Source organism: Artemia franciscana, chromosome 5, assembly GCF_032884065.1.
Source record: "Artemia franciscana chromosome 5, ASM3288406v1, whole genome shotgun sequence".
Classification (NCBI taxonomy): domain Eukaryota; kingdom Metazoa; phylum Arthropoda; class Branchiopoda; order Anostraca; family Artemiidae; genus Artemia; species Artemia franciscana.
The window spans coordinates 56,840,010-56,865,104 of record NC_088867.1 but is presented as its reverse complement, the minus strand read 5'-3'; the positions used below and the strand labels follow the sequence as shown (position 1 = coordinate 56,865,104).

Genomic DNA, 25,095 nt, shown 5'->3' with positions numbered 1-25,095 from the left:
GTAAAGAGCGAGGGATTGCGGAGGGGACAACCCATTTCATATACGGAGTAATTTCTGTTCGTTTTAAGTTTTAATGTCGCTCCTTACTTTCAGCTAAAAAAAGTTAGTTTTTTTTTATTTAATTTCTGAACGTTTTTGAATTAATGCATGTTTGGTTTTGGCTCTCCGCACATAAATTATTAAAATGAAACTTGTATATTAATTCTTTTTTTGGCTAAATGGCTTTCTCTTAGTTTTGATCAGACGATTTTGAGAAATAAGGGGTGGAGAAGGAGGCCTAGTTGCCCTCCAGTTTTTCGGTTACTTAAAAAGGCAACAAGAACTTTTAATTTTTAATGAACGTTTTTATTAGTAAAAAATACACGTAACTTAAGAATTAACTTACGTAACAAACTTTCATAACCTTATATTTTTATTATGTATACGAGGGGGTTTGTACCCTCGTTAATACCTCGCTCTTTACACTAAATCGTAAGTTTTGTCCCAATTCTTTAAGAATGACCCCTGAATCAGAAAGGCCGTAGAATAAATAGTTGAAATTACTAAAAATACTTTAGCATAAAGAGCAAGGTATTTATCTCCTCCTAAATAGCTCGCTCTTTATGCTAAAGTATTTTTAGAACCCCTCATATACGTAATTATCTCTGTTCGTTTTAAGTTTCAACGCTACTTCTTCCTTTCATTTGAAAAAACGTTTTCATGTTTATTTTTCATTGTTTTCTTATAGTAATGCTAGAGAACCCTGCGCCCTTTTCATTGAATTTTTCTTCCCCCATGACAGATTCCTCCAAGGAAAGATCCTCCAAAATAGCCCCCTCTCCTCAGCCCCACCCCCAAACAAAATAAAATCCCCCTGAAAACGTCTGTACACTTCCCAATAACCATTACTATATGTAAACACTGGTCAAAGTTTGTAACTTGCAGCCCCTCCCCCAGGGATTGTGGGGGAGTAAGTAATCCCCAAAGACATAGTTAATATTGTTTTCGACTATGATGAACAAAATGGCTATCTCAAAATTTTGATCCGTTGACTTTGGAAAAAAAATGAGCGTGGGAGGGGGCCTAGATGCCCTCCAATTTTTTTGGTCACTTAAAAAGGGCACTAGAACTTTTCATTTCCGTTAGAATGAGCCCTCTTGCGACATTCTAGGACCACTTGGTCGATACGATGACCCCTGGGGAAAAGAAAAAAAAAAAAACAAAAAAAAAAAACAAACAAATAAACACGCACCCGTGATTTGTCTTCTGGCAAAAAATACAAAATTCCACATTTTTGTAGATAGGAGCTTGAAACTTCTATAGTAGGGTTCTCTGATACGCTGAATCTGATAATGTCATTTTCGTTAAGATCCTACGACTTTTAGGGGGTGTTTCTCCCTATTTTCTTAAATAAGGCAAATTTTCTCAGGCTCGTAACTTTTGATGGGTAAGACTAAACTTGATGAAACTTATATATTTAAAATCAGCATTAAAATGCGATTCTTTTGATGTAGCTATTGATATCAAAATTCAATTTTTTAGAGTTTTGGTTACTATTGAGCCGGGTCGCTCCTTACTACAGTTCGTTACCACGAACTGTTTGACTTATGCAGTCCTATTCCTTCCTTAATGGCTGTTTTAGATTTAGCAGTAGTAGGCTAAAACCTATATTTGGTAGAATTACGATGTTAGTGGAAAGGACTTGGGATAAAACCATCCTCAGGTTCTCTGGGGATTGCAACTAAACCTTTCAATCGCAAAGCCTCCTCCCTCAAGAAGTGATGACTCTTCTGATAAGTATGGCCAATTGCGGCTGTACAGTGCGGTCAAGGGCACTAGGGGGAGGCATGGGGAGAAATCGATCCCTAGATTTTGAAAAATACCCTTATTTGGCGTTTCTAACTGAAAAAAGAAAAAGCCGAAACTCCCCCCCCCAAGATTTTCAAAATTGCATTTTCTTTACATTATCAAGAAAAAGCCGATGAAAACGAAAAAATGCCCTCCCTCCCAGATTTGTAAAGCTATTTTCTTATGTTTATTTTAATAAAAATCAAAAATATCTTTGCCCTCCCTTAAAATTTGTGAATCAACACCCCTGGTTGTACTGGTTTCAGGTGGTTTTGGCTGTGATTGGCCATTAGTAGCAACAGCAGCCAGTAAATTAAAGTGATTTTGTCAACTTTCCGTCAATTAAACGATATGATTTTTTTTATAATACTGATCAATTCTGTTTACTATTAACATTGTAAAATAATCGATATAATTCTGCTCACTATCTTAATTTTGTTATTTCTCTGACTGAACAACCACTTTAAAATTTTGTTTTCCGGAATTAAAAGAGAAAAATAGTATATTTCTTACTGAATTGTTTATACCTCGATTAAAATATCATAGAATATTTGGAATAGAAATACAAAAAGGAAAAACAGAGCTATTCTCGGGTCATGAAAATATTATTCACTTAGAAGCAACCGAATGTGTGATAGAAACACGATTGCTAGGGTGAATAAAAATGCAGCCAAAGAACTCCAGGATATCTAATAACCGGATTAGAACATTATGAAGGAAAACAGGCACATCTTCTGAAAATAACGTAATAAAAAGGAAGTATGAGCAAGATATGAACTGAATAACGATTAATAAAAAGACTGTGAAAATAATATAGTAGTAAAATAAAGAGTAAAAAATAATACTATAAACAGTAATAGTAAGAACAATAATAACGAAATAATAATAATATTACTAATATTTGGACAGATAGTAACAATAAACAAAGGAATGAAACCCTATTTACCTGCTACGCGAAGAGAAATCGTCGCGTGAGCTGATCCTCGGCTGTTGTCGACATGGAACTCGTACGTTCCGGCGTCTTCTAATTCCACCCGTTGGATCGCTAGTTTGGCTTCATAGCATGAAGGCCTTCTCGTCTATTAGTGAGATAATTTTAAATAATTTTAATATAATATTAAATAAAATCAAATAATAATTTTAAACTTCCAAGACACAGCTTCCCTTTTTTTTTAGTCAAAAAGAATTTAGAATAATAGAAAGATGCATTAGAAGAAGAATTAAGAGGCTAGAAGCCACTGTAAAGAAAACGGTCGAGTTGAGCAAACATCTAAGAACTTTTTTTGGGGGGAGGGGTAACAAAATAAATTTTCAGAGGGGAGCAACAATAAAAAATACAATTTTATTTGATAATTTGAATGAGAAGTCCCCTGAGAGTCAACACAAATTTAAGATACCAGGGGGGACCCCCTGGGTACGTTCCTAGGTCACATGGTCCAACTTGAGGAACTTTAAAAGGGTTGCAAGGAACACTACCTTCAATGGAATGTTTTAAGGATTGGTCGCAATCATCTGAAAGATTGTATATCTAGAATAGTTGCATGATAAAAATACGTAAATCGTAAAAATACTTAATTTAAGAAAAAAATGAAAACTCAATGGAATGTAAAAATTTAGTAGGGGTTTTTGTATGAGTAAACTCAAAATTAGAAAATTTATGTATATGAAATCAGCCTAAAATTAGATTTTACTATGACGGTAAGGATAGCTTAGATCATATTATTAAGTCTACAAAACCATTCATGGAATCTGTTTCTATCAAACAGTTTGTGATAACGAACTATAAGTAAGGAGCGACCCGGCTCAATAGAAACCAAAATTTAAAAAAAACGGAAATTTAAAACCAATACATACATCTAAAGAATTGGATTTTTATGCTGATTTAAAATATATGAGTTTTGTCAAGTTTAGTCATACCCATCAAAATTTACGAGCCTGGGAAAATTTGCCTTATTTTCGAAATGAAAGCGGAAACCTCTAAGAGCCATATAATGTTAATGAAAATCACAGAATTAGAATCAGCGTATCAAAAAACTCTAATATAGAGGTTTCAAGCTCCTATCTGAAAAAATGCGGAGTTTTGTATTTTTGGCCAGAAGAAAGATCACGGATGCGTGTTTATTTTTTTTTTCTTCCCCAGGGGTTATTGTATCTGTCCAGTAGTCCCAGAATATTACGAGAGGGCTTGTTCGAACAGAAATTAAAAGTTCAAGTTCCCTTTTTGAGTGACCGGAAAAATTGCAGGGCAACTAGACCCCCTCCCACGCTCATTTTTCCCAAAGTCACCCAATCAAAATTTTGAGATATCTGTTTGTTTCATCATGGTCGATTCCAATAACTATGTCTTTTAGGATGACTTAATCCCCCGCAGTCCCCGGGGGAAGGGCTGTAAGCTATGAACATTGCTCATTGTTTATATATAGTATTGGCTATTGGAAAGTATACAGACATTTTCAGTGGGGATTTTTTTTCTGGTGGGGGGATCGGAGGTTACACGGAAGGATCTTTCCATAGAGGAAGTTTTCATAGGGGAAGGGCGTTTTCTATGTAGGGGGCACCGGATTTTCCAGCTTTATTAAAAAAATGATCACAAAAAAGCAAAGTTTTTCAACAGAAAGTAAGGAGCAACATTAAAACTTAAAAACGAACAGAAGTTATAACGTATGTGAGGGGGTTGGCCTCACATTAAACGATCATTGTGATTCAGGGGTCATTCATAAAAAGTTGGAACAAAGTTCAAACTTTAGTGTAAAGAGCGAGGTATTGACTAGGGGTTGAACCCCTTCATATACGTAATAATTTCTGTTCGTTTTAAGTTTTAATGTTGCTCCTTACTTACAGTTGAAAAATCTTGTTTTTTATTTTATCTATTAAAGAATTTACCAAGATTTCAGTATCAATCGGGTTCTGATGAAAATCTTGTTACGATAGATTAAACGCTTAACTTTCGGGAGAGGATAGGTTTCCAAAAATTGTGCTTTTTGGTGATCCAGCAGGAGCCAAAGGAAAAGCAGGGCGTTCATGTATGGGTTGAGAAGAGGTCACAAGAAAGGTTATAAAGAAATAGAGTCCTGACGAGAGAGAGAGAGCAAAGAGTTAAGCACTGAATAGAGCCTGGTAGAGGAGGTGTATGCACACTTGTGTTAACTTCAAGTAGTTGTGAGACGTAGCAGTAGTATTAGTAATTAACAAAAACAATGAAAACATAAATATCGGCACTTACTTGTTATACTGACCACACCAAAAAACTGAAGTTAGGTTAATCTTAATGAAATATACCAAAATATGATGAAAATATGACACTTTAGTAACAAAATTGTTTATACTACAACAGATAATTAATAATCTAATTACAATAAATCTGTATTAGATACCGTCTATCTCGCACAGCCTATGCTGACTATCTCCGAGTGGACATATAAAATTGGTTTCATTATGGCTCAAGAACAAAGTGTGGTCGCTATAACATGTAAGTACCTAAATACAGTATCTATAGTATTTCTGATTTTCCTTTTTGTAACATGATAGACGTTTAGAGGGAAGGGGGTGCTTGTCCCACCACACTGAAACAGTCAAATTAAGAACGATGTAACTACAACATCAGTGATGGTAGAACCCAGTAATATGGCCTTTGATGGTGTGATTGGGGAAGGTGGTTAACATGGAGATTAGGTCTTGAGCTGAAAAGGACATCTTTCGGGGTAAATTTACTTTCTGGGCTAGATAAGCCACTATTTTTACCAAATAAACAAAAAAAAAAAAAGGATAGAAGCGTCTCTGATGGTAAATAATGAAAAAGGATTACACGGTTTAAAATAGAAAGCCATAATTTTTTTCAGTTAATTTAGTTATAGTATAGACGTAATTATTGGTTAATATTCACTTAATTTGAGGGGAAGAAAATGCGTAGGGCAGTGGCATGTCAGGATCAATAGAAATATTTAAGAATTGGCAATGAAAATTTCTTAAGACAATTTATTATAGTGTTGATAGTAATGCATATTCGTTATAAGACATCTCTAACTTGAAATTTTTAATGAACTGTAAGTTTCTCATTTTGGAGAACAATTCTCAAAAAAGCTTCTTGGTTTAACTCTACAAGGGTATAAATCATAGAGTTGAAATTTCCACATTCTCAAAATACTATCTTCGATATACATATAAATATCAATTATTAAAAGGAACACTGATAAAAATTAAGCAGGCCAAATTAAACTTGTAATAATAATCTGCAAACCTTTGATAGTCAGACGTTTATAAAGACAGTTTCCCCCTTTTTGGATGTTTTTTTTCATTTATTTATATTAAGCTTTCTGAAAAATAGTTTTGCAGTAACTTATAACAAAATCAAAAGTAAACCTTACAGGAACGAGGGCTAAAGGGGTAAACTTTCCATTTCCTTCTGTAATAACAGTACTTCCCATCCTCCAAAGATGGTGAGGTGCTGGTTCTGCGCAGAATTCAACGTGAATTGTGGTGTCTTTACCCAGCTCCACAGTAATGGTTCTTTCCGAAAATCGTGGCCCAATTTCAGGAGGTCCTAAAATCAGAAATGTATGTCACGGTTCCGACGAAACAGATGATCATTTTATTTTTTAACTAGGGTGCTATTGGGGTTGACTCTGGGGTTAAGTTTCATAGAGGTCGGCAACGCGGCTGACAGTAGGGCGGCAAGGGGACCGTAAAAATGCTCTTTTGAAACGTTGTAATTGTTACGACACAAGAATATAGTGGCACAAGACATGGATCCATTTTAAAATGAATGGGTTATTGTTAATTATTATTGTTAACAATGGTAAAAATGTGCTAACTAGTTTGCATTAAATGCTAGATTTTCACCTAAATACTCTTAGCCTCGGTTCTAGTATTAGTAGCTCTTCACTTAGAAACAATAAATCTCTTTCCATACGAATTGCCTTATTGAAAACAGGGAATAATAAATACATCAAACAGTTTGTGGAAACGAACTGTAAATAAGGAGCGACCCTGCTCAATAGCAACTGAAACTCTAAAAAACAGAACTCTTATACCAATATATATATATATATATATATATATATATATATATATATATATATTTTCGTGCTGATTTTAAGTATATTTGTTTTATTATGTTTTATTTATATCCATCAAAGGATACGAGCCTGAGAAAATTTGCCTGATTTTCCAGAAAAGGAGGAAAGAACCTCCAAAATTTATAAAATCTTAATGAAAATCACAACATCAGATTCAGAATATAAGAGAATTTTACTCTCGAGGTTTCAAGCTCCTATCTGGAAAAATGTAAAATTTTGTAATTTTTGCCAGAAAAAGATCACGAATGCGTGTTTATTTATCGATTTTTTTTTTTAATTTGTTTCTTTGGGTGATCGTATCGACCCTGTGGGCCTAGAACAACTGGAGAGGGCTCATAAGAACAGAAATTAAAAGTTCTACTGCCCTTTTTAAGTGACCAAAAATATTGGAGGGCACCCAGGCCCCCACCCACGGCACTTTTTTCCCAAAATTGTCCAATTAAAATTCAAAGATTGCCATTTTTCAACATAGTTGAAAGGCCTAATAACTATATTTTTGGAGATAACAGGACCCCCTCTCCAGAACCCCTGGGTAAAGGTCTCCAAGTTATAAAATTTGCCCATTGTTTACGTATAGTATTTGTATAGTATTAGTATTTTGGAAAGTATACATACATTTTTTGGGTGAGGAGGGGAGGACACATGTTATGCTGGGAGGAGGACTTTGCATGGGGAGAATTTTCCATGGAGAAGAAATTTTCCAGGGGTGAAATTTACAGGGGAAATTGTATACTGGAGAAAATTGCCAGAACTCCTCCTCAACACCTCGCTCTTTACGCTAAAGTTTAAATTTTTCCAATTCTTTAAAAATGACTCCTAAAACACAAGGGTCATTTAATTAGAACAATAAGTAACTATTTTTAATGTAAAAAAAAACAACTTAAAGTGTTTTTTATTTATTTAATAACACACAGAGCCCACTTCGCTGTTAACATATGATTAAGATAGTTTTAATCAGGTCATTTGGCGTATACAACCATTCGTGGAAACTGTTTTCATCTAATAAAGAACTTAACAATATTTTGGCATCCATCGAATTTTGATCTAAATTAAATAAAAACTAATTTTTTTTAACTAAAAGTAAGGATCGATATAAAATTTAAAACGAACAGAAATTACTCCGTATACGAAAGGGGCTTTTCCTCCTCAACGCCCCGCTCTTTACGCTAAAGTTTGACTTATTCTCTTAACTTTACTTTTTAAACCAGTAAAAAACTCACACTTTTACATCTTCTCATCTCATTTCCATCATAATAGTTGTAATCTTTCAAATAGTCCGTGGTAACGAACTGTAAGTAAGGAATGACGCGGTTCAATAGTAACCGAAACTCTAAAAAAAGGATATTCTGATACCAATAGATACATCAAAGAAATTGGCTTATTATGCTGATTCTAAATATATAAGCTTCATTAATTTTATTGTTACCCATCAGAGGCTACCAACCTGAAAAAATTTGCCTTATTTTCGAAAAAGGAGGGAAACACCCTATAAAAGTCGAAGAATATTACTGAAAATAACATCATTAGATTTAGTGTATCAAGGAATTTTATTGTAGAAGTTTCAAACTCTTATCTGCAAAAATGTGAAAATTTCTATTTTTGCCAAAAGAACGATCACGGTTGTGTGTTTATTAGTTATTTTTCTAGGGTGATCATATCGACCCACGGGTCCTAGAACATTGGGAAAGGACTCATTTGAAGAGAAATTAAAAAATCTGATGTCCTTTTTAAGGTACCAGAAAGATTCAAGGGCAACTAGGCCCCTTCCCTCACCCCTTTTTCCCAAAATCACTTGATCAAAATTTTAAGATAACCATTTTGTTCATCATAGTTGAAAGGCCCAATAACTTCACCTTTTATAAAGGTTCTTAAGCTATAAAATTTGCCCGTTGTTTACACGTCAAATTTGTTATTGAACTATGTATACATTTTCGGGCGGGGGGCGAATTTTATGCTGGGGGGTTCGTCCACGGGGGAATTTTCCAAGGGGAGAAGGTCTCCAGGGAGTGAACTTTTCGGTGGAAATTTAACAGTGGGGGATTTGGCATAATCCATATACCAAAATTATTTTATGTCTTGCTTTCTCTTTTCCGTTTCAATTTTACGCGTGGAGATATTAAGGCTAATTTTCCGGGGTAAATTGTCCGGAATTGAATTTTCTAGACTAGAGGATAATTCCGTGAGGAGGGGTAATTATCCGCGGAGGAGCAGTCAGATTTCCTGGCATTATTTCAAAAACGATCAGAAATTAAATAAAAACACAAGCTTTTTCAACTGATAGTAAGGAGCAACATTTTAATTTAAAACGAACAAAAATTATTAAGTATATGAATAGGGTTGCCCCCTGCTCAACGCCTCGCTCTTACCGCTAAAGTTTGAATTTGGTTTCAATTCCTTAAGAACGACTCCTGAAACACAAAGGGTCGTGTAATTAGAACAATAAGAAGCTTTTTTAGAAATACTAAAAAACCATAGCGTCAAGAGCGAGGTGCTATGGAGGGGGAACCCCTTCATATGCGTAATAATTTCTGTTGGTTTCAATTTTTGATGTTGCTCCTTACTTTTAGTTGAAAAAACTTCTTTTTATTTAATTTATAATATTAATCTAACCTAAATTCAATAATAAATGCACTCAAACTTGATAATAAGAAAATAAGATTTTTCAAAGAAAAAGCAATGAGAAATGCCAAGACTAAAAAAAAAGAGCAATACATAACTCGTGTATGAAGCCAAACAAAATGAACAGAACTAGGAATGAGGAAAAGTTACCCAAAACAAGAGGAGTCAATTCATGAAAGTGTAGGAAGGGGCGAAATGCATTTTTCAAAATCTTTTGGGGGATAATTATGTTGTCTTGTGTAAAATAAAAAAAAATACTTTTTTGAAATATTGGGGGAGGGGAAAGGTCAATTACCCCCCCCCCCGAAAAAACGCTTGTGCTTTAAAATGAACAGGAACTATATAAAAAAGTATGGGATTGACACCCTCCTTAAGCTCACTTAAAGACTACGAGAGCTTCATAACCGCCTTAAAAGATTTTAATATTGATTGACTTCCTTTTATTTTCAAGAGAACCAAATCGCTTGTTATTTCAGTAACTCAGGTTTATCTGTTTTGTTTGTCATGTCTAAAGATTACCAAACTTCAACATAATTCTAACAATATTTCCGAATATTTTTAAAACGGCTTAGTCAAACAGTACTGAAATATACATGAGAAGAAATTGAAAAATCAAACCCCTAGGGAAGAAAAAATCAGACCCCCCACTTCGTTTCTATGACAATTGTTTATTACTATTTTCTAAGGTCAGATATTAGTCTGTCAAACAAATAAATACAAAGGTTAACTTTATGCACGAAACGGCAGTCCAAAACAAGGGGAAAAGAAATAATATTTTGTTAAGCTCTGAGGCCTACAATGCGTTTTTTATACTATGGTGAATAAACAAGTTGATCAAATTTCAATGTTAACACAATAGTATCGACTTTTGCTCAGTGAATTGTGTCTACCACACGTCGATAGAATGAGTGAGTTCAGAAAGTCTGAAGAGGGCTTATTCGACCATGAATTAAGTTTTGTGTACTCTTGACAGTAGTTTTAGTTTTATTCCTTAAATTGAATTGTTTTATTTTTGTGTCGCCAATGGTCATATGACAATGCTAATGGTCTATTTGTTTTAACACATCCAACTATTCTTTAAGCGTATCAAACAGTTCGTGGTAACGAACTGTAGTAAAAAGCGACCCGGCTCAATAGTAACCAAAACTCTAAAAAGCGGAATTTTGATACCAATAGTTACATCAAAAGAATTGCATTTTAATGCTGATTTTAAATATATAAGTTTCATCAAGTTTAGTCTTACCCATCAAAGCCTGAGAAAATTTGCCTTATTTTAGAAAATAGGGCAAAACACCCCTAGAAGTCATAGAATCTTAACGAAAATCACACCATCAGATTCAGCGTATCAGAGAACCCTGCTGTACAAGTTTCAAGCCAAATAGCCTCAACGTTTTACCCGTTGCTGAATTTGTTTGTTGCCAAATGTGTTAAATTTTAAACCAAAAACGAATCCAAAACTTGTTTTTTTTTTTATTAAACTATAAGCTAGTAAAAAGACCAAAATGTATTTGAGCCACAAAATTATTTACAAGTATAGTCTCTGTGTCTCTGCTATACAATTATATCGAAAAATTCACAACTAAATGACAACTAAGATAAACGGCACCATTAAGTAGGCCTGATTGTAGCAATATACTGAAATCGACACAGGGGAAGATTAAAGCGATAAACCAGGAGAGAGGGGAAATATCCATGGCTCACGCATATGTTCACTTGGCACGTTATTTTGCTTTTCGCGTATCTAAGTGCCGAATTCTACCTATCAGATGATAGTATCTCCGTTTGATTAATTATTTATTATTGTTGATGGCCCCAGGAGCAGCAGTGGGGGTTAACAATAGAAAAAACCTTCATCAAAACGCGCATAAGATTGGGGGAGGAGGCATCTTGATATTTTGGCGATGGCCTGGATTTGAGCCGTATCCTGTTGCAATCAATGCGTATGACAATCACACATAGGTCCATACTGAGGGGGGAGGGTGTAACGGCACTAAGGGATATACTCTTATATTCTTAAAAGTAATTGGCACCAAAGTCCAAATTTATTAATTGTAACCACTAATTTACACAGCATGAAACAATGGCATAAATCCTATTTCTGTTCAAACATCAATGATGAATTATTTACCAGAAGTTAATCCTTGTGGTTGACAACCATAAGGGCACGCAGTAATTCGCAAAAAAGTTGTATTTGACGGAATTGAGCTTAATTTATTTCGCAGTTACTTATTGGCTCCATTTATGCTTTATTTCGTTAACCATTTCCAAAGTACATTTACGGTGCCTAATAAAACGACATCATTTCAACTACCATACAAGTTACCATATTGGCTTATCCAATAAAATCCAGAAGCGATGTTTCGTAGCCCCAGGACGCTTAGGCCACCCAGTAGTTAAAAAAATCTAGTCCTTATTGCAGTTTATTCATTTCATACAGGAAATCAATACACATGGACTGTGGAATTGCCAAATACTGTATATAGTGCGCCCTAAACTTTTGAAGAGGACAAAAAACTGAAAAAGAGGTTCAGAAGCTTTTGATTGTTATTAATAAACAGTTAAAAAACTATTGGAAAAAAAGTTAAGAAACTAAAAATGTCAGGTAACAGCATTTAGGCTGTGGAAATCTGATATGAATTCATTTCAAATAGTATCACTGTCACGCTTAAAGGTCGTATGTACCCTAATATTTTCAAACTTCTGAAATTTTTGCTAAAAAATATTTGTCATGTCCTCAAACGGAGGATTAGCAAAGTAACGTTGACTTGATGGATCGAAGAGCGGTTGAACCCACATCTGCTTGCTGATCTCTCATTGGAAAGTATCTTAGAGAAGGATTTTTGAGATTTTCTCAGAAACGATCTAAAAGTGCCAGACGTGAGCTTTATGTACGACAAGAACAGTATGTTGCTCCTGTAACAATCTGATTAAAGGTTTTTCTAAAAGTGCGATTCTAACAACACCTCAATGCTGCTTTTTCCACTTTGAATATGCGTAATTTCGTTTGTAATGTTACTCGTAAAGTTTGATCATAAATGCCATCTCCAGCTGACACTGAAGATGTCTAATTATGAAATGCACTTACTTTGAAACATCATGTTTTGAATGAGTCGTCACTCATTTTTCTAAGACCACCATTGTCGAGCTAGACATGCCAGGAAAAAGTGAACACCCAGATGGTTTTCCAGCCAATTCAAAATATGCTTATTGTAAATCTGGAGATTCACAGAACAGATTCATCAGATAAGTAAATACGCCCTTTTTTCTTTTTAATTGTTTCTAGACCTCTTTGTAATTATCATTCGATTTATATTACCTTTTTAATATAATTATGTCATGAAAGTTGTAAGCAACAAAAGGTGCTATAACACAATATTTACTAGGAAAGACTGTCCCTTGTTCAAAGTCCAGGGTAGTGGCGTTAATTCGCAAAATCTACAGGGGGCAAATTTATCGTTTTTTCGCAAGTTTTATGAAAGTACTGGAAATACATAGGTCCCCTGCCAGCTTCCTGCCTCCCCACAATTGAAACCACTAGCTTAAGATCTACAAGTTTTATGTCATACTGTTTATACATCCAAACACAAGCTTAATATTAATTTAAAAAAAAACAAACTTTTTTAAATGAAAGTAAGGAGCGACATTAAAACTTAAAACGAACAAAATAAGGGGCTGCTTCCTCATCAACGTCCCGCTCTTTACGCTAAAGTTTAGCTCTTTCTCTCAACTCTACATTTTAAAACAGTAAAAACTTTAGCGTAAAGAGCGGGACGTTGATGAGGAAGCAGCCCCTTTCATATACGAAGCAATTTTTGTTCGTTTTAAGTTTTAACGTCGCTCCTTACTTTCATTTAAAAAAAACTTGTTTTTTTTTAATTTCTGGACGTTTTTTAATTAATGCATTTTTTTTATCTTGACTCTCCACGCATAAATAATTAAAACGAAATTTGCATATTAATTTTTTTGGGCTAAATGGCTTTTTCATAGTTTTAATCGGAAGATTTTGAAAGAAAAAGGAGCGAGAGAGGAGGCCTAGTTGCCCTCAATTTTTTGATTACTTAAAAAGGCAACTATAACTTTTAATTTTTTACGAACGTTTTCATAAGTAAAATATATACGTAACTTACGAATTAACTTACGTAGCGAACTTCTATATTCGTATGTTTTTATTGCGTATATGAGGGGGCTCACCCCTCATCGATACCTCGCTCTTTACACTAAAGCTTAAATTTTCTCCCAATTCCTTAAGAATGACCCCTGAATCACAAAGGCCGTAGAATAAATAGTTGAAATTACTAAAAATACTTTAGCGTAAAGAGCGAGGTATTACGAGGAGGTTTTAAGTTTCGTTTTAAGTTTTAATGATGCTCCTCACTTTCAGTAGAAAAAACTTTTCATATTTATTTTTTCATTTTTTTTTTTTAAATAATGTTAGAAATTCCTGCACCCCCTCCATTGAAAGTCTCTTCCCCAATAAAACGTTCCTCCACTGAAAGATTCTCCCATGTAGCCCCCCTTCAACTCTCCCCCCAAAACAAAAAATCCCCCTGAAAACGTCTGTACACTTCCCAGTAACCATTACTATATGTAAACACAGGTCAAAGTTTGTAGCTTGCAGCCCCTCCCACGGCGACTGCGGGGGAGTAAGTCGTCCCCAAAGAAATAGTTATTAGGTTATTCGACTATGATGAATAAAATGGATATCTCAGAATTTTGATCCGGTGACTTTGGAAAAAAATGAGCGTGGGGGAGGCCTAGGAGCCCTCCAATTTTTTGGTCACTTAAAAAGGGCACTAGAACTTTTAATTTCCGTTAGAATGAGCCCTTTTGCGACATTCTAGGATCACTGTGTCGATACGATCACCCCTGGGAAAAAAAGCAAATAAACACGCATCCGTGATTTGTCTTCTGGCAAAAAATGATAAATTCCACATTTTTGTAGATAGGGGCTTGAAACTTCTACAGTAAGGTTCTCTGATACACTGAATTTGATGATGTGATTTTCGTTAAGATCGTATGACTTTTGAGGGGTATTTCCCCCTATTTTCTAAAATGAGGCAAATCTTCTCAGGCTTGTAACTTTTGACAGGTAAGACTAATCTTGATGAAACTTATCAGACAGTTCGTGGTAACGAATCAAACAGTTCGTGGTAACGAACTGTAGTAAGGAGCGATCCGGCTCAATAGTAACCAAAACTCTAAAAAATTGAATTTTGATATCAATAGCTACATCAAAAGAATCGCATTTTAATGCTGATTTTAAATGTATAAGTTTCATCAAGTTTAGTCTTACCCATCAAAAGTTACGAGCCTGGGAAAATTTGCCTTATTTAGGAAAATAGGGGGAAACACCCCCTAACAGTCGTAGGATCTTAACGAAAATGACACCATCAGATTCAGCGTATCAGAGAACCCTACTGTAGAAGTTTCAAGCTCCTATCTACAAAAATGTGGAATTTTGTATTTTTTGCCAGAAGACAAATCACGGGTGCGTGTTTATTTGTTTTTTTTTTTTTTTTTTTTTTTTTTTTTTTTTTTTTTTTTTTTCCCAGGGGTCATCGTATCGACCAAGTGGTCCTAGAATGTCGCAAGAGGGCTCATTCTAACGGAAATGAAAAGTTCTAGTGCCCTTTTTAAGTGACCAAAAAAATTGGAGGGCATCTAGGCCCCCTCCCACGCTCATTTTTTTCCCAAAGTCAACGGATCAAAATTTTGAGATAGCCATTTTGTTCAGCATAGTCGAAAATCATAATAAATATGTATTTGGGGGTGACTTACTCCCCAACAGTTCCTGGGGGAGGGGCTGCAAGTTACAAACTTCAACCAGTTTTTACATATAATAATGGTTATTGGGAAGTGTACAGACGTTTTCAGGGGGATTTTTTTGGTTTTGGGGGTAGGGTTGAGGGAGGGGGCTATGTGGGAGGATCTTTCCTTGGAGAAATATGCCATGGGGGAAAAAATTCAATGAAAAGGGCGCAGGACGAATCTGGTCACGTTAGAAAAAAACGTCAAATTCAGAGCTTAATATACAATGCTGGGTGTTCGGAGCCTCTCTATTATGGAGTATAATTTGAAAATAACACAACTATACGAGCGATAAAACATATATACCACAACCATAACTCAACTAACGAAAGAACTGCTAAGAGATAACACAACTATAAAGCGAAAACAGGTGAAAACTAACGGGAAAATAAACGAACTAAGAGGTGGAAGGGGCCCAGAGGAAAAATATAATCCTTTTTCAATTTTGAGCCTAACTTCCGCAAAGGAGTAATAATGTCAGAAGCCCAGAAATACCGAATTATTTTCTTTTCAAACAGTTCGTGGTAAAGAACTGTAGTAAGGGGCGACCCGGCTCAATAGTAAACGGAACTCTAAAAAACGGAATTTTGATGCTAAAAGATACATCAAAAGAATCGAATTTTTACGCTGATTCTAAATATATAAGTTCCAATTAATTTAGTCTTTGTCATCAAAAGTTACGAGCCTGAGAATATTTGCCCTATTTTGGAAAAAAGGGGGAAACATCCCCTAAAAGTCATAGAATCTTAACGAAAATCACACTATCGCATTCGGCATATCAGAGAACTCTATAGCAAAAATTTCAAGCTCCTATCTAAAAAAATGTGGAATTTCATATTTTTTGCCAGAAGACAAATCACGGGTGCGTGTTTATTTGTTTGTTTGTTGTTGTTTTTTTCTTTTCCCCAGGGGTCATCGTATCGACCAGGTGGTCTTAGAGTGTCGCAAGAGGGCTCATTCTTACGGAAATGAAAAGTTCTAGTGCCCTTTTAAGTGATAAAAAAATTGGAGGGCAAATAGGCCCCCTCCCAGGCTAATTTTTTTCCAAAAGTCAACAGATTAAAATTTTAAGATAGCCATTTTGTTCCGCATAGTCGAAAACCATAATAACTATGTCTTTGGGAATGACTTACTCCCCCACAATTCCTGGGGGAGGGGCTGCAAGTTACAAACTTTGACCAGTGTTTACATATAGTAATGGTTATTGGGAAGTGTACAGACGTTTTAGCCAAAAAAAAAATTAATATACTAATTTCATTTCAATAATTTATGTGCGGAGAGCCAAAATCAAACATGCATTAATTCAAAAACGTTCAGAAATTAAATAAAAAAAACTAGTTTTTTTAACTGAAAGTAAGGAGCGACATTAAAACTTAAAACGAACAGAAATTACTCCGTATATGAAATGGGTTGTCCCCTCCGCAGTCCCACGCTCTTTACGCTAAAGTTTGACTCTTTGCCACAATTCTACTTTTTAAAACAATTAAAAACTTTAGCGTAAAGAGCGTGGGACTGCGGAGGGGACAACCCATTTCATATACGGAGTAATTTCTGTTCGTTTTAAGTTTTAATGTCGCTCCTTACTTTCAGTTAAAAAAACTAGTTTTTTTTATTTAATTATATTTAAAATCAGCATTAAAATACGATTCTTTTGATGTAACTATTGGCATAAAAATTTTATTTTTTAGAGTTTTGGTTACTATTGAGCCGGGTCGCTCCTTACTACAGTTCGTTACCACGAATTGTTTGAAATGGAAGCAGTATTCTATCGTAGCTTTGACAAACGTATTCACAAATATTTCAAGTAGCAGATCGATTATTTAAACATCCTTGTTTATTTTTAACGATTTCAGTAGCAAAGTCTCTGTTCTTGGAATGTTAAAAGAAGCATAGACTTTTTACGATTAAAGCCTCATCTATATATCTAGCCGAACAAACGAAAATACTTAAAATAATTCCCTGCTTCCTGAGAAAATCTTTGCTTTGAATACTGAACTTTACTCTGAACTATCTTGAACTCAGAAATGCTTCTATTGCTGGAAAATATCGCAAGAACATACTCCATAATGAGGTATTGTATTTAAATATACCTTACTAAGAATTTCAAGTCAGTGCCCTGCTAGCGCAATTTTGGGGTTTAGACCTGATAACACTTTGGTAAGAACATTGAGGGAGAGTAGATAATTTTTTTTAACAAGATACTTACCAGGACAGGATACCAGACATTTACCAGGGTACTAAACTGAGCAAAGTATTCCTTTTTTAGCTTAGGCAAAAAAAAAAAAAAAAAAGCTTGAGAAAAATGTGGCTAGGAGCTATAATGGTAAATACATAATGTTAGTCTTCCGGCTGGAACTGAATTCTGGAACGGATTTTGTTAACTTAGGCGATGAAAAAAGTTAAGATACATTATTTAGAAAAAGCCAACCCCTGTTTTTTTAAAGTGGCTAGGAGCTACAATAATAAATACATAATGTTTGTCATCCCACAGGAACTGATGGTTTTTTTTTAGCTCTGGAACTGATGGTTTTTTTAGCTCTGGAACTGAATTCTGTAATTGATGTTATTCTAGTTTGGACAAAAAAAAAAAAAACACTTGAGTAAAATATTACAAAAAACAAATCCCTGCTTTGTTTAAGTGGCTAGGAGCTGCAACGATAGACACATAATGTTAGCCATCTCAAAAGATATGATCTGCAGGGCTCCATCCAGAAGAAACACATGCGATGCTTCGATTACAGATACGATAGGTCACCAAACGTCTTAAAACCAAATTTTGTATGACCATCAAAACTGTATCAATATCATAAATGTGCCACGAGATAATTCAATTAAACCAACTTCAATTTGCGTGACCCAATGGTAGCACAGTAGATTGGTAGTCTGCTTGGCAATACGGGTCTGGGTCCGATTCCAGCTGCAGCAAGTTTGGGCGACAGGCTTGCTACGTTATACTGTAAAAAAAGATCCTGAAATTGAAATGTCAGTTCGACGATTTTGTGCCAGCAATAGCCCTGAAGGATATGTATCCAGTATTTTATCCATTTGCATGTAATTCAAGGGGATAAATTTTATTATCTGACCATCAATCCAGACGGCACACCAAAGTAAGCAAGACTTGGCTTGAAGTAGCCACTTCTAGGACTAAAGACAACACCCAGTGAAAGACAACATTCTTCCATGTTTCTGTACCACAGAGACCTGTACTCAACCTGTATCCTAGACCAAGTAAAAGTAAATAAATAATTAACCAAAGTTTAGAACTTACATCTTAAATAATAATAAACGTTAATAATTTAAACAAATGTCCTTACCAGATAGACGTAAAATAGCTGGTTTACTTCTGGCCTTACGAATATTGCCTTTTATTTTGTTTGAAGCCTCGCAGAAGTATTCACCCTGCAATATAAACACATCAAATAATACTTGGTATTTAAATTTAAGCGTTAAAATAGATATTAAACCTTAGATATTACATTGTTTTGATCTATAACTAAACTATTGCATATGTTCTTATGTAACCGAATTATGTAAAAATATGTGAATATGTTCTTATCTAAAAATATGTAACCGAATATGTTTAAACAACAGGTAGAATTTTGATTGGGATTCTTCTCTTTGTTGACATTGCAAAATTACCATTTTAGCTATAATAGTAATTTTGAGCTTCATTTCTTTTTCAGTAAGGTTTTTTTTACATTACAAAAGTGCTTTTGCCTGGGCAATTTGCTGATGCAACTAATAGAAATCTGTAAAAATATTTCTCCCAGAGTTTTTGCATGAACTTAAAAAAAAATTTTCACATGCTGACAACGGTCTGCGTTGCGCAGTAACCGATCTCTTGATTTTTTGTCTTTGGCCGCGAGTGCAATCCGTAGCTTTGGGCAAATAATCCGAACCATGAACTACCACAATTAATGTCCTAGCCAGGAAAACAACTGTTTTTACGTTTTGTTTCAGTTTTGTTCTGTTTTCTGCTGTTCATGCGCCATAACGTTAGCCTCGGTGAAATATTTCAACTGGGTGGTTCACTGCCCATAAAACACAATGATGAGCTTTCATATCATCTCTATGTCTCTAGTTTAGCTGTTTAACCGACGGAAAAACCGACTCATTGTCAGTGACGACGAATACAAGCAAAATTACAGTTAAAGCTGAACAGCTTGAACAGTTAAAGCTGTTCAAAAGAGAGCAAGATCAGACAAGAAGCAGTATCCTAAAGTTCAGACTAAAGTAGAGTGAAAGAGGCCTCAGAGGAGAGGAACTTGACAGGATTTTTTTCGTATTGCTAGGTTTTACATATAAAATTACCTGTTTTGGTATTTTCATTGAAAAAATCGATAAAAATATCCCCCTAAATTTTGAAAAAACAGACTTTGCCTCCCTCCTTCCATAATTTGCTCATGGATCAAGGCTACTGGCTCCAAAGCCTACAAGTGCTGACAAAGAGATTAAAAAAACATCCCAAATTACCACGGCACTTTTATTCTTACATTTGAAAATTAAGCACTAAAATAAAGTAAAATTATATACTGATTACAAATATATTTCACAAATTCCAAAATTAATATTTGACAATTTCTAAAGATGCAGAATTTGGAAAGCTTCTAGACGAGCTACTTTTCGTTACTTTAGAAAGGGGTTAGGTTGGGATATGAAACTTTCAGTAATCAATTCAGGGCCAAAAACATACTCCGGGAACCCATTGGAAATTTGTTGCCAAGCTACTACTAATTAAAAGCTTGACAAAACTTTCGATAGATATTTGAATGTATACTATTCTAAAGTTTTATTTTAAAAATGCTCCAGCAGATGCTGCAATATCTTGGCAAATGCACACTTTTATTCCCAAATGGACCTTTTATTTTCCAGGAAGTTGTTGCGAATCTACTATGTTAACCCTTCTCTGATTTCTAAGTCTTAGAGTTCTGTCTACTTGACATGTCTATTCCCTTTGGGATTTTGATAAAAAAAATATTATTCCTTATTTTCAGTTTTCAGTTTCTTTTTCTCTGGTTTTAGTTTTTAAAATACATTTCCAGTTATTTGAGTAGAATTCAAAGCCATATCAATTTTTTTTCTAAATTTAGGAAATGCATTTACAGATATTTAAAATTTCATAAATTGGGACTGGGCAAATTTTACAGCTGAAAATACTTTTCTTGTACTTCATTTAAGCAGAAGATCTACTTTGCAAGGCTTTACTTTTATAACAGAAAGATGGCCTATTTAAAGGTCATCAATGGTCAGTGCCCTCTACAGGAAGAAGGAGTGGAGCTAGGTACTTCAAAATACTTTCCCAGGACATACTTTAGTCTGTAGATCCACCCATTAAAAGTTAGATTTTGCTTGCCTAACCTCTTTCCAAGATATCAAAAAGTAGCTCGTTTATAATTTTACCGGAAATTCCTAGGAAACATCGTAAATCTGATGAGCCAGTAAGAGACTGGTACCAGTATTGGTGACCGTAGTGTTAATTGGACATGGAAAAACTCGATTCCTAAAACACAGAGTACAGCTGCATTCAATGGAGCGAGGTATTAACGAGGGGGAAAACCCCCTCATATACATAATAAAAAAAATACAAATATAGAAGTTCATTAAGTAAGTTAATTTGTAAGTTACGTACATTTTTTTACTATTAAAAATATTCATTAAAAATTAAAAATTCTAGTTGCCTTTTCAATAACCGAAAAATTGGAGGGCAACTAGGCCTCCTCCCCCACCCTTTTTCTCAAAATCGTCTGATCAAAACTAAGAGAAAGCCATTTAGAAAAAAAATTAGTACGCAAATTTCGTTTTAATTATTCATCTGCTGAGAGCCAAAATCAAACATGCATTAATTCAAAAACGTTCAGAAATTAAACAAAAAACAAGTTTTTTTAACTGAAAGTAAGGAGCGACATTAAAATTTAAAACGAACAGAAATTACTTCGTGTATGAAAGGAGCTATTCCCTCCTCAACGCTCCGCTCTTTAGGCTAAAGTTATTTACTGTTTTATAAAGTAGAATTGAGCGAAAGATTCAAACTTTAGAGTTGGTAAGATCATCCCTCCGCCCTTCTCCGCACTTCTCTGTTAAATTCCTTCAATTGTAAAGCTCTTTGAAAGATTAAATAAAAAAAACAAGTTTTTTTAACTGAAAGTAAGGAGCGACATTAAAACTTAAAACGAACAGAAATTACTTCGTATATGAAAGAGGCTGCTTCCTCATCAACGCCCCGCTCTTTACGCTAAAGTTTGACTCTGTCTCTCAATTCTTCTTTTTAAAACAGTAAAAAATTACTGTTTTAAAAAGCATTAAAATGCGATTCTTTTGATGTAGGTATTGGTATCAAAATTCCATTTTTTAGAGTTTTGGTTACTATTGAGCCGGGTCGCTCCTTACTACAGTTCGTTACCACGAACTGTTTGATAGTAAGTATCAGAAACAATGAAAAATGTTTATATTCAATCTGCAATCCGCTACTACTTGAAGAGGGAAAATCAATAACAAAAGTTATAAATCCAAGAATTCTATGCAACATCACTGGCGTTCAGTTTAGATTACCTCTAGAAACAATATGAAATGAATAGTTCTTGCGGCGGAAACGGACGTCTAAAAGCTATATTATTTCGTTGGAAATTTTGGGTTAGGTATGAAGTTTTCTAATCAAGTGCAAGAGAAGAGGTTGTTGAGTCCATCCTTTACAAAAACCTCTTCCAAAGGACTATGAAAAATTTACGTAAATTTTTAGTTCCAAAGTTTTTACGTCCTCAAATTGTCAGTTATCAATTATTTTAACAATTGTGTTACCACAATCTAGCAGATTTCTTGAACAAATCGAGTTTTTAGAAAAAAAAAATCATTGGAGAATTTTAAAGTACAACATTTAAAGCTGATAAAGCAGGAAAGCCGAATCATTAGTCTCTACGCTACAAATATTGCTAAAAATGCCTGACTACTACTGTTTCTTGCAGTTAGCAAATTATTTTTTTTGTTTCAAACATGTATCTTCAGAGACTGGTTAGCCTAATCAGCCTTGCAGATGTTTTTTTTCCATGCTTGTATTTTTTTTATTTTTTGCTCAATTAATGCGTTCCTAAGAATTGCTAGCTGACAGTTTGCTAGCTAAACACTTTTGTTTCCTCCAGCTAACACAAAATTGTTAGCAAGCATTGTTAGTGCGGATGCTGGTAAAAAGCCTAGAGATTACGAATAGACTATTGTGGCTGCAGCTGTACAAAAATGGGATAACAGGCTAAACAAAACTACTCTGTCTTTCCTTCAACATAAAAATGTGCATAAATTGTTATTCGATTTCATCTAGTAAAAATTTCTTCATGTAGAACAAAATTTTGGATTTCTTTTCATTTTCACCATTTTTGCCAAAAAATTAGTCTGATTACGACTAAAAAACATAATGTTTCATGGTTTAGTGTTGGGTATAATTATCGTTTCTGTTCTGACATCCGAAAAACCAACTGAAGTCTCCTTTTAATTTGTTCTAATTAACAATGTAATAATTACAACAAGCAGGTGCACAAGAATTTATTTTAAAGGGTTGTCGTTGATTTTTCAACCCCCTCCCGAAACAGGTAGATTATATTAACATGCTAGAAAATGTAGAACTATAGCCAAAGCCAAGGCATTTTGGAAGGGAGATGATCATTTATTTTGTGTATGCTAATTATTGCAAAATCAAGTTTGGATGGAACAAGGCTAATATTTTAATTTTTATAGGGCATATTTAAGGGGTTTAGGTTCATTTAAACGCAAAACAATGCAAATTATTTGAAAATTTTGTGGGGTTACTTGAAAATTTTGGGGTTGTTTTGGGTTTTTTAACTCCCTCCAGAAACAGGTAGATTACATTAACATATAGAAAAATATAGAACTATAGCCAAAGCCAAGGCATTTTGGAAGGGAGATGATCATTTATTTTGTGTATGCTAATTATTCCAAAATTAAGTTTGGATGGAACAAGGCTAATATTTTAATTTTTATGGGGCATATTCAAGGGGTATAGGTTCATTTAAACGGTAAAGCAAGGCAAATTATTTGAAAATATTGGAAAAGTATGGACAAATTTAACACACTTGAAGTTAGGGCGAGCACAGGGATTCCCCTCGTTATGTGTCTGCCCGTTATTAAGCGGCAAAAAATAAATAAGAATTAATCAAATGAAAAGGAAAACTGACCTGATCTCTGTAGGAGACATTGTTTAAGACCAAATACTCGCCCATTCCTGCTTTCTCACCAATTAGTATAGCTTCTTTTTGACCATCTGTCTTTCGAAACCACGAAAAATGCGGCTTAGGTACTGAATCAGCTCTGCATTCAAGTCGGACAGATCCACCAACGACCCCTGTGACGGGTGCGTTTGTAACCCCTTCAATCTTGACATCATTAGGTGGATCTAAATAAGTGAATTTGGGTTTCAAGTGTCAAATCAGGCGTATTTATGTGTAATGTTACTAGTGAATGAACTAGAGAGGATCAAGTGTCTTTTGTTGAATGGATATAAGGCCTAGCTCAGATGATGTCGACCCTCTAAATATTTATGAACGAGTTTCAGAGATGGTGTATTAGGGTTCAAACTCAATTATTACGATATTAGATCTTTGAAGATGGTCTACAATTACTTTTGCATACAAAAAGAAGCAAGCAGTTTGCTTTCTAAGTAAACTTTCTACGAAAATTTAAAAAGCAGACACTAACCTGAAGTTAGATGAGTGAAATGTGGCCCTGAATCATCAGTATGCTCATCTACTTAGTTTTGGGTTTTATTAATTATTTTTGTTGCGTGCTTTTTTACCCAGTGCTCTGATTAGAGATACTCTGATTAGATACTTTTAGAGAGTAATATATGTATAATAAATATTACTGTTATCTTTACAGGCTAAAAAAAGTGAATGGAGTACTGTCAACTGTCTGCCCTCCCCCTTCCTGTATTTTTGAAAGTTGGCACTCCTGAATTAAAATAAAATGCAAAGCAATCTGGAATGGGGTCTTCCACATGAAAATGAAGTTATATCCATATACAAAAAGCGTTGGACTTGACCTATCTTATTCTAAAGTGAACATATTTTCTCGAGGGCTATTAACAAGCGGAGAAGTTTCCCCCTAACTCTCTTTTAAGATCAGCTGTTTATTACGTTGTTCATAAAACTAGAGTGAAGCCATTCAGAGTAAAAGCTGGGACAATGCTTAGTGGACGATACTAGCAAATTTATTAGATTGTCGTTTAATATAGATCTTATTTATGAGGTTTCGCTGTACCGTTATTCCTCGTGCAATAAAGTGAATATTAGTACATCTGTACTTACACTTGGTAAATACACTGTTTCGTTTAGAGTACCCAGGAAATCAAAAAAGAAAAAAAATACACTTTTTGCCCTCGAATCATCTTAGTTATATTCAAACCTGAAAATCGCAAATCTTTTTATTTAGTTGTTTCAAAATTATAAGGATTTCAAGGGGATACCGCATTTTTTGCGGTGTTGCCAAACTGAGCCATGAAAATATATCCGTAAAATTTATTTGGATAGAGTTTTCCTCCACAAAAAATTAAAACATTAACAACCTGTTGACTCTCAAAGACAGCTGCACCTCAAAGGTGAGTTACGCCTTTTTAATTTTTATAAGCTAGACACTGATACTTCCAAAAACTGCACGACTGCATACGGAAGTCTTTTCCATCAAAACTGAATTCCTGATGTTTTACTTTTTTGATATATGGACGGCTGTGATATTGTACAGATAGGGTAGTCTAATTTCAACTTAA

General features: G+C 34.6%; 1 protein-coding gene across 4 annotated transcripts in view; it reads right to left on the bottom strand.

The window, feature by feature from the left end:
• LOC136027625 (hemicentin-2-like) overlaps positions 1-25,095 on the bottom strand; it is a 255,202-nt gene that overhangs the window by 109,008 nt on the left and 121,099 nt on the right. For all 4 annotated transcript variants that reach the window (XR_010617638.1, XM_065705042.1, XM_065705041.1 and 1 more), the window contains 4 exons: positions 23,510-23,727; positions 18,644-18,728; positions 6,192-6,367; positions 2,774-2,906 (listed from right to left, as the gene is read on the bottom strand). Coding sequence is in view for 3 of the 4 variants with exons in the window: in XM_065705042.1 (XP_065561114.1) it covers positions 2,774-2,906; positions 6,192-6,367; positions 18,644-18,728; positions 23,510-23,727 (612 nt within the window). In the remaining variant the exon portion in view is untranslated. The remainder of the gene's footprint in view (positions 1-2,773; positions 2,907-6,191; positions 6,368-18,643; positions 18,729-23,509; positions 23,728-25,095) is intronic.